We start from the raw sequence: 10,266 nt of genomic DNA, 5'->3' as shown, positions 1-10,266 counted from the left end.
TATCTTGGTAACTGCAGACAGCAAAGGTGTTCGAACAGGCCTTGGGCTTCCATATCCCATATGATGCAGTGTACGGCTAATTTGCCTACAAACGTCAGGTGGTCATAATAATCTGGCCACTCACATTCATATACATCCCACGTTCAAAGGCTGTTAAATCGCGTTGTTTAGTCATATCTTCAGGAAAAAATCACTTCTACTGTCATGGTAAACAACCTGCTTACCTATTTATAATGGTCTGGCCCTCTAGCAACTTCAGCGTGAAATTATAGCTAATTTGCCTACAAACGTCAGGTGGTCATAATAATCTGGCCACTCAGTGTATATTTGAATATGTGCTAAATGCAAAAATGCTAAGTACTCCTTCCATAAGGTATATTTGCATACGGTAACATATACCAACAATGCTTGATCATTCATAATGACTTGATTGAAATTCACACACTAAAATGTTATTTGGCCATTTGTGGTAACCTCCTTTGACCAAAGCAGGTAACAAGTGTCTGGATAGACTTCTCCCTTCCTGAAAACTCCTATATATAGTCCGAGACGAAGCTCAAATGTAGCTAAGTCTGACAACTCAAGTCCCTCAGACCCTAAGCTGATCCAGGCGGTTGAGTATCCCTCTTCTAGGAACCCACCACATTCAATTATAGGACTTACCACATTTGACATGAGCACTTTAAGATAAGAAGAGCTACCTAGTGAGTTAGAGCCCACTAACTATGTACTTTCTAAGACAAGGATCATGGTTTATTCATCTTCTACCTTTCACCTCCCTCCTCTGCCCCATGCCTCTTATGGAGTCACACACAAGGAGAGCAATAAATGAAATCTGAATGAAAGAATGGAGGAAAGATTTGACTTTCATTTCCCTCTTCTTTTTTTCAGTCAGAGGGAGTTATGAAGGTCTGAAAGGAGAAACTAGAGAGGGTCAGAATAACTTGCCAACTGCCTGATTAAACTGCCTTGGTTAATCACTATGGGGTGAATTTCAAATATTTTGAATGATTTTTCAGTAATTTTATTTACCATGAATTCTTCTGAAACTTAACTTGGATTTTTAAAACTGTTTTAGGGTAATGCAATTGGTCTTCATGGGCTTGGTCTTCTTTATTTTTATGGAAAAGGCGTTCCTGTGGTAAGTTAAATAATTTATTATCTTTTCAACATGTTTCTAGCAACTTATAAAGTAAAATTCATGGTCATTGATTAATTTTTAAAAAAAAGTCGTGTCTATTACCTGGTTTGCCACACTATCACATCTGATAATAGAGAATAAAATAATCTAGTGAAATGTTTGCCAAAGAGACATAGAGCAGCCTTGTGACAAGAATTACAAACCCTAATCATTACCTAAGGAATAATAGCCAAATGTAATAGTAACCTTAGAAGTCATCTAACCCCTGAGGATTTTTTTGATAGACAAATTTTGATAACCTCTGTCTTTGAGTGACCTTCCCCAATGTCTAACAAAACTTACTATCAATGTAGGAAAAGCCATAATTTGCATTGAAAAATGAGATAATTATTTCCTAACATAATTTAATAATGAAACAAAATGTATAATACTTCTGATACTATTTTAATTAGCCTAAATCACAAAGGGCACTATCTATACTCTTTTTTTTTTAAGTAGAAGGCAATTGTTACCATGGAGTTATATCTCTACCTCTGAATAATAGAGTGTAATTATCTTGCAGAATTATGGTGAAGCACTTAAATACTTTCAGAAAGCTGCAGAGAAAGGATGGCCCAACGCACAGTTTCAATTAGGCTTCATGTACTACTGTAAGTGCTATGAATATGATTATTAACTTTGCTCCTTTTTAAACAAAAATCAAAGGACTGGTATGTGTGGTTTAGATAGAACATTCAGGCAGCAATTTGAGTAGGCAAAGAGGTGCAGAGTCAGGGAACACCCCTTTGAAAAGGTTGAGTTGCCTTGTGATATTCAATACTACATATATCCAGAAGCAAGTATGAAACTCAGAAGAGCCCTACCTGGTTTGGCTCAACGGATAGAGCATCAGCCTGTGGACTAAAGGGTCCAGGTTTCGATTCCAGTGAAGAGCACATGCCAGGGTTGTAGGCTTAATTCCCAGTAGGGGGTGTGCAGGAGGCAGCCAATCAGTGATTCTCTCTTATCATTGATGTTTCTCTCTCTCCCTCTCCCTTCCTCTCTGAAATCAATAAAAATATATTTTTTTAAAAAGAAATTCACAAGAAAGGTCAAAGTTAGAGAAAAACATTTGGGACATGACAAACATCAACTTGCAGGTGTTTGTTAAGAATAACTTAGGTTGCAAATGAGAGTGTGAGAGGGAGAAGCAGTGGACCATGGTTAGAAATATGGTGATCCTCAGTGCCATTAAAATGATGAACAGAGAAGACTGGTCACAAGAAGGCTGGAAAGGCTTGGTCAGAGGTGGGGAGAGGGGGGTTATCTTAAGGAAGCCAAAGGATGGAACTTTCAAGAAAGAGTAAATGAGTGAGCATCCTTCTAAATGCAGCAAGAAGCCTGGTTCTCAATTTTTAAAAAGAGGAATTGAGTATCCATGGGAATTGTCAATATTGAGGATGTTAGTGAGATTATTGGACAGGTTGGTGTAGAAGCCAGATACAATGGGTTGAACTGTGAGGGGACAGTGAAATAAAAATATTCTTGGAAGTACTGCACCTTTAAATGTAAGGAGAGAGATGTGATGGTGGCATGAAGGGGACTGAAAACTAAGAGGAAGTTGTTTTTAAGATGGTGAGAGTTATGAGTATAATTTTTGACAGAGGAAATAAAGCCAGCCAATAGAAATGGTTAATGAATCATGGGAGAAATGAGATAATTGATGAAAAGGGGTTCTGGAAAAAGTAGAGTGGCATTAGAATCTGTATACTTCACAGAGAGGAGAGACTTCTCATCCTCAAAGATGAAGGCAGGAAGGCAGAATGATGCATATGTAAATCTGGGGATCACAGGAAAGAGGCAAGAGGAAAGACAAAGCTAGGGTTTCCTCAGTGAGTTAGGAGGTACAAAGTTGTGATCTGAGAAAAAAGATAGAGTGATTGGGGTAGGAGGTCTCAGAAAGCCATGAAGTTCTGTCATCATCTCTGTGGGGACTGAGAGGAGGTGGGGGTGGCCAAGACAAGTACCAGACAATCTGAACAACGTGAGTCTTCCCATTAAGTCCTTCCTGTCAGAGTTGGGGGTGGCGTAGCTGCAGACCACATCATCAAGGAGGTCAGATCTGGCCAAAAAGTTGGGTGGCATTTTCCACAGAAGCTGGGACAGGGCCCGTTTTGCACTGTCTTGGGGGCTTGCCTAACATGCCCTTATTCTTCTAGTTCTTTCCAAGTCACAGGCTCAGGATCCATCAGACTCCTTAAGCTTCTAGAATAACAGTAATAGTAACAGCTCATTTAGTTCTCTAGTGGGTATCCCACCATTTATAGATGAGCAAACTGAGCTATACTGTGGTTAAACATCTTGGCCAAGATCTCAGTGAACTGGGATTCAAAACCAAGCAATCTGCCTCTAGAGCCTTTGCTAGTAGCCTTTACATGACATACTTCTGAAGGCTATTAAATGTTAATGCAGGAGAGGAATTTAAGGACCAACTAGGGATAGCTCCTCCTTTTGCAAATGGAGTGCCTAGAGGTCCCCAACTCACAAAAGAGAGAGCCAAGACAAAAATCCCAGCTGCTGGGAGTATATTGATTCTCTGCCCCATGCTCAACCATGAGTTGAGTCCCAGCAGAGCCCCCTGGAGCTGGGACTTGCCTGCTGCAAACTCCATAGTTATGGCTGGGAGGAACTATACTGGTCTCCTGGTATAAAGATGACAAGGATGCAGAGATACATCATGTTGGGGTTCTGGTCGTCAGAGACCAGCATTTGGTCCCTTTTCATATTGAGAAGATATTTTCTTTTTTTTTTTTAATTAAATCTTTATTGTTCAGGTTACATTTGTTCCTCTTTTTTTCCCCCCCATAACTCCCCTCCTCCCAGTTCCCGCCCCACCCTCTGCCCTCACTCCCCCAGTTCCCACCCCACCCTCCGCCCTCACTCCCCACCCACTGTCCTCATCCATAGGTGCACGATTTTTGTCCAGTTTCTTCCCGCATCTCCCATTCCCCTTTCCCCCCCAAGAATAGTCAGTCCATTCCCTTTCTATGTCCCTGATTCATTATAATCACCAGTTCATTCTGTACATCAGATTATTTATTCACTTGATTCTTAGATTCACTTGTTGATAGATGCATGTTTGTTGTTCACAATTTGTATCTTTACCTTTTTCTTCTTCCTCTTCTTAAAGGATACCTTTCAGCATTTCGTATAATACTGGTTTAGTGGTGATGAACTCCTTTAGCTTTTCCTTATCTGTGAAGCTCTTTATCTGACCTTCAATTCTGAATGATAGCTTTGCTGGATAAAGTAATCTTGGTTGTAGGTTCTTGGTATTCATCACTTTGAATATTTCTTGCCATTCCCTTCTGGCCTGCCAAGTTTCTGTTGAGAAATCAGCTGACAGTCGTATGGGTATTCCCTTGTAGGTAATTGAGTCTCTTTCTCTTGCTGCTTTTAAGATTCTCTCTTTGTCTTTTGCTCTTGGCATTTTAATTATGATGTGTCTTGGTGTGGTCCTCTTTGGATTCCTTTTGTTTGGGGTTCTCTGCGCTTCTTGGACCTGTAAGTCCATTTCTTTCACCAGGTGGGGGAAGTTTTCTGCCATTATTTCTTCAAATAGGTTTTCAATATCTTGCTGTCTCTCATCTTCTGGCACCCCTATTATTCTGATGTTGGTACGCTTGAAGCTGTCCCAGAGGCTCCTTACACTATCTTCGTATTTTCGGATTCTTTTTTCATTTTGCTTTTCCGGTTGGGTGTTTTTTGCTTCTTCGCATTTCAAATCTTTGGCTTGATTCTTGTGCTCCTCTGGTCTGCTATTGGGTGTCTGTATAATATTCTTTATTTCAGTCCGTGTATGCTTAATTTCTAGTTGGTTCTTTATCATAGCATCGAGGGTCTCATTAGTTTTCGTGACTCTCTCCTCAAGTTTATTGACAGCTTCTAGCACATTTTTGCAAGCCCTCAAAATTGCGATTTTTAGCTCTATATCCTCCATTTCTGTCATGTTTTTTTGTCTCCGCATTTTTTATGCTTTCTTGGTGCACCCCCTAGTGGTCTTTGTGCGCAGTCTTGTTCTAGTTGAGCCTTGATTGTTGTAGTTAATACTAGAGGGATTTGACCACCAGGCCGACTGGCTGTGTGAATCAGCTGTGTCTGCCGCGGAAAACTTCTGTCCTCTGGGGAGGTGCTAATCTAGCCTTTGCCTGAGGCGATCCGGCAAATGGCTCTGCGCAGGGCTTGGGCGGGGCGGGCTCAACAGGGCGGGCGGAGGGAGCCGTTATGGTGCCCTCAGTCCTGTTCCCAGAGGCTCTGCTTCTCAGAACCCCCGGAACCGCTGCAAACCTCGGAGGGAAAGCTGCCTTCCAACTGATGCCAGACACTCCCGCTTCTCCCGTTTGGGTCCGAGTCCCCAGCGATTCGCCCGTATCTGGAGCTCAGAGTCTGAGACTCCCCCCTGACCGAAAACGACAACCGCGCTCTCAGCCACCAGCCCGCTTTGCGCGCGCACCTCCGCACCTGAGTTTTTTCCACACTGCGCCTCCTCTGAGCCTCGGTGTGCTGTTATTTTTCCTTCTAGTTGAAGAATCTCTCCTCAGCCAGCCTTCCTGTGGTTCTGGGTGATGTCCGTTCCGTCTTTTAGTTGTATTTTTGAAGTGGTTGTTTGCGGCAGCAATCTCCGGTGTTTACCTATGCCGCCATCTTGGTTTCTAATGAGAAGATATTTTCATGAAACTAAACAGTCCTTCAGTTTTCTGAATGGGTCAAGAACAAGGATTTCTATATTCTTATAATCAAAATCACCACCACCACCACCACCACCTTCCCAATAAAAACAACAAACAAAAAAAAATAGTGGCACTAGAACAGCTTAACTTTGGGTTGGATTTTCCCATCCTATTTGATATAGCAGGCATCACTATGACCATATATCCATCGATTATAATGTAAAAAATAAATAAGAGATGGCTCAAAATCATTTTACTTTTCAGCTGGCTCTGGAGTATGGAAGGATTATAAACTTGCCTTCAAATATTTTTACTTGGCATCTCAGAGTGGGCAGCCCCTTGCCATCTACTACCTGGCTGAGATGTACGCGACAGGAGCAGGAGTGTTAAGGTCATGCAGAACTGCTGTGGAGGTAAATAATGAGATGTTTTTAAAGCACTTTTCATTTATCATACAGAAGAGGCTATACTGCCCTTAAATTGTTGGTGCCTTTGATTTTATAGATATCACCTCTTTGCTCCCAGTTGGCAATGTGAGCACTGACATTGGTTAGGGAGGGAATGCACTGATGTAACTCAAGTTGGAAATGGAGGAAAAGAAATGATCCCTCTCCTCTTGCATTTGGCTTTTCATCAAGTTCAGAGCTCCCTCAAATGCAGTTAAGGAGCTCTGTTTCAGCCTTCAATCAAATCACCGGGACAATTTGGCACTTCCAGTGGGATTAGGCAATGCAATTTGGGAATCAAAAGGCTTGATCGAGCCTGGAAAATGTAGTTCACTTCCTCCCAAAAAGCAGGGTCTTTAGGTATTTGATGATTTGGATGACAAAGTGAATTATTTCAGCCTGAGCCAGTGATGTACTTTTCAAAAGAATGCTTTTAGGATCTTAATGCCCTTTATTGATTTATTAAATATTTCAGCTGCACAAATATAAATATATCCATGTTGCAATCTGGCCCCTCTGAAACTCAGTTCAAAAGCTGCCAGCTAATAATCTATCTTTAGATTTGCTCCTTTGCCAACTTACTAATGAATTATGTATGGCTAACCTCTTTTGGTTACATAAGGGCTATTCAGCTAAGTTGACATTTGTCCCCATAGAACTCTCACAGCTCCCTTGTGATTATGTCACCTACAGCCCCAGGCACTTTCTTCCCTTCATTCTCTCCTTTCCCTATCAGCTGTGACCTTATAACTCGCCCTTGCAGAGCAGCAGTGCCCAGAAAGGCCCTTTTAAAAAGGCCTTGTCCTGCCAGATCACCTGTAAGTCAGGAAAGTTCATTACAAAACATAAAATAAGCCTCAGGAAGTTTCAGCTCAAGACCAAAAAAAAAAATGCACTTGTAATCTTTGAGTCTATAAAAGGAATTAACTCTTAACCCTAAATAATTTGCAAAAGCCATGCTTTAGACTGGAAATGCTTGCCTGACCAGCCAGCAGGAGCTGAAGACTAATGTCATTTATCTTTTACATGGAATGAAGTATATTGTCTAACTAGTCTGCTTGATTTCTTTTCCCACATACAGCTTTATAAAGGTGTCTGTGAACTAGGCCACTGGGCTGAGAAATTCCTGACAGCATACTTTGCCTATAAGGATGGTGATATAGATTCTTCTCTTGTTCAGTATGCACTACTTGCAGAAATGGGGTATGAAGTAGCTCAGAGCAATTCAGCATTCATTTTGGAATCTAGTAAGATAAGTTAAAATTCCCTAATCATACATATTCATATATGATTTTATTACAGGGGTATTTTAAGTCTTCCTAATGGAATGTCTCCCTTTTTTTTAGAAAAGGCTAAAATTATTGAAAAAGAGAAGATGTATCCAATGGCACTTCTCCTGTGGAATCGAGCTGCCATTCAAGGTATAGAACCAGATAAAAATGAGCACCTACCTGTTCCCTGTCCACCATTATTCATCTTATTTGCTCCAGCTGAGTTCTTGGGCAATAGGCAAAAAAGTGCACAAGTAGGTGGTATTTCAGATTGTACTGATGTTAGGATCAGCCTTTGGTTACAGGTCATTTCCAACATTTTCTTTTCTTTGTTATTCTCCAAGTCTCAGTTTAGCAAACCATATGAATTCTTCTGTGGCTCTGTCTCGATGGCACCAGAACAGTTGTTTGACACATGACAGTTTTACTCAAGAATCCAGTTTTCTTGTTCTGGCTTCAGTCACTCATTTGCTGAATTTTTTCCGAATTTAATCAAAAGTGTGGTCTATGTTATGTCTCAATTAGTTTATAGGTAAAATTACTTACGGATCTCAGACTTGCTTGATTTCTCTTTTAAAATATCACATTGATGATTGCCACAAACTTCAGATCTTTATTATAACCATTAGCATGTTAGCATCAGAAAACAAACAAAAAACAACAGAGTTAATTGGCCAGATCATCTTCCCTTCCTGGAGCCCCGCTTATAGGGATCACATGCTCACATGCCATAAGGAATGTTAAGATAGCATTGGTGGGGAAGCTTTGACAAGTGGCATTTGCATCACTATGTCTCATTCCATTCTTTCCCTACAATTATATTACTGAGAGGGGAGAGATACTGCAAAGCTGTCACTGTTGGCATTTGGATATGTGAGGAACTCTCTTGCAGTAAGAGAGCAATTTTGCTTCCAATTAAGTTTCTTAAAATCATCTCATGCTGAGGCCAAATCACCCTTTTCTACAAGAAGGGAAGGGGATAAAAAATGATTCTCAGCTGATGTTAATATGAGGCAGAAGAAAAAGTCACAGTGGTGCCTCCTCACACCCAGCTGAGTTGGTAACACAGCAGCAAGCCATCCAGCCAATTTTAGTGAGAAATTCCCTAAAAAAGAAGTCTATATTTTAAAATGTAATAAAGACCTTGTTTGGAGTGGGGAAACAACACCAGCAACCTCTCAGCTATGGCAAATTAGCCCAATTTCAACAAATACTTGTTTATTCAAAGCCAGGAAATGGTGTGAAAATTGCACCAAGGAAAAGAGCCATTGAAAATGAGGGGAGAGGGAATAAATGGTGATGGACGGAAACTTGACTTGGGGTGGTGAACACACAATACAGTGTACAGATGATGTGTTGTGGAATTGTGCACCTGAAACCTGTATCATTTTGTTAACCAGTGTCACCCCAATAAATTCAATAAAAAGGAAAAATGACAGATACACATACACAAAAGAAAATGAGGGGACATTAATATTAAACAGAATTCACCAATATAAGAATGTTAGGCCGCTAAAAATAATTACCTGTCACAAGAGAGGTCAGGCATGAGTATCCCCAAAGATGTGGCTCCCTTGAGGTTAGGAAATCTGATAATGAAAGTTTCTAATCAGTTAGGAAATCTGATAATGAAAGTTTCTACTCAGTCACTGGTGGTGCTTCTTTCAGCAGTTACTGTGTGTGAGGAGGGTGGTGAACCATCAGGACTCAATCACCACCGTCCTGTGACTATGAAATTGAAGGGGAAATCCCTACCCTTGTCAAGTGACCCCTGGGAGCCTGTCGGGATCCCCACATGCCCCCAGTTATCTCCCTAATTAGGATGCAGCCGAGTCCTCTGGAGACCCTGCTGTTTACTGCCTTCTATTCTTAGAGATTCCAGGGGTCCTGCTTACTGCTTGTACAGCTCAGAAGTACACAGAAGTCCTGTCCTTTTGTGTTTATGGCCCAGAAGGAATCTTGGAGTCAAAGGAAGGCAGCTTTGGGCAAAATTAGAGATTGAGTGGGTTTCTCACAGGGCTCCTGGGGCCTCTTACCTCTCTAGGTCCCTGCAGACCCCTCTTTTGGGCATTACTTCTGTACGGTCTTGCTGCCAGCTACCTGTACATTTTGAAATACCTGGGAAGCAAACCCTAATAACTACTGTCTTGGAAGCTTAAGGATTTTATGACGTTACCTCTACTCAGAAAGGGCTAAAGATGGCTCGTGGTGTTACATTTTAATAGAGGATTCTGAAAAATTAACTTCAGTACCCAAAATAATCAATTCCAAAGGATTTTAGGCATTGCACTAGGCCAAATGGAATTTGGAAGGAGTCCTGTAGCCCTTAGTGATATACGTCAGATCATACGAATGAACTCAAGTGTGTTTAAGGAATATTAGGAAGGCTAGAGGATATCAAGAAAGTGACATACGAGAAGGCTAGCTAGTCAGGGAGGCAGAGAAGGTATGACTTGTAGGTCAGGTAAGGCATCTGGAAATCATTCCAAGTGCAAACTGAAGCACTGGGGGTATTTAGCACAGGGGAATAACATTATTTAATTTTACATTTTTAAAGATCATCTTGGCTGTTGTATGGAGAAGAGATTAATAGAAGGACACTTTGGAAGCTATTGTAGTACTCCAGGCTTGGACTAGATGGTGGAGGAGAATATAAGAAATAGGTATGGCCCTAACCAGTTTGGCTCAGTGGATAGAGC

The 10,266-nt window shown here is 41.2% G+C and overlaps 1 protein-coding gene across 1 annotated transcript in view; it reads left to right on the top strand.

Annotated features, from left to right (window-relative positions):
- SEL1L2 (sel-1 suppressor of lin-12-like 2 (C. elegans)) overlaps nt 1-10,266 on the top strand; it is a 103,166-nt gene that overhangs the window by 79,892 nt on the left and 13,008 nt on the right. Inside the window, exons 13-16 of the mRNA XM_005860574.2 lie at nt 1,079-1,141; nt 1,704-1,791; nt 6,115-6,263; nt 7,643-7,717. Coding sequence (XP_005860636.2) covers nt 1,079-1,141; nt 1,704-1,791; nt 6,115-6,263; nt 7,643-7,717 — 375 coding nt within the window. The remainder of the gene's footprint in view (nt 1-1,078; nt 1,142-1,703; nt 1,792-6,114; nt 6,264-7,642; nt 7,718-10,266) is intronic.

The sequence above is a fragment of the Myotis brandtii genome, unplaced genomic scaffold (genome assembly GCF_000412655.1).
Source record: "Myotis brandtii unplaced genomic scaffold, ASM41265v1 scaffold137, whole genome shotgun sequence".
NCBI lineage: Eukaryota > Metazoa > Chordata > Mammalia > Chiroptera > Vespertilionidae > Myotis > Myotis brandtii.
This window is presented reverse-complemented; position numbering and strand designations above follow the sequence as displayed.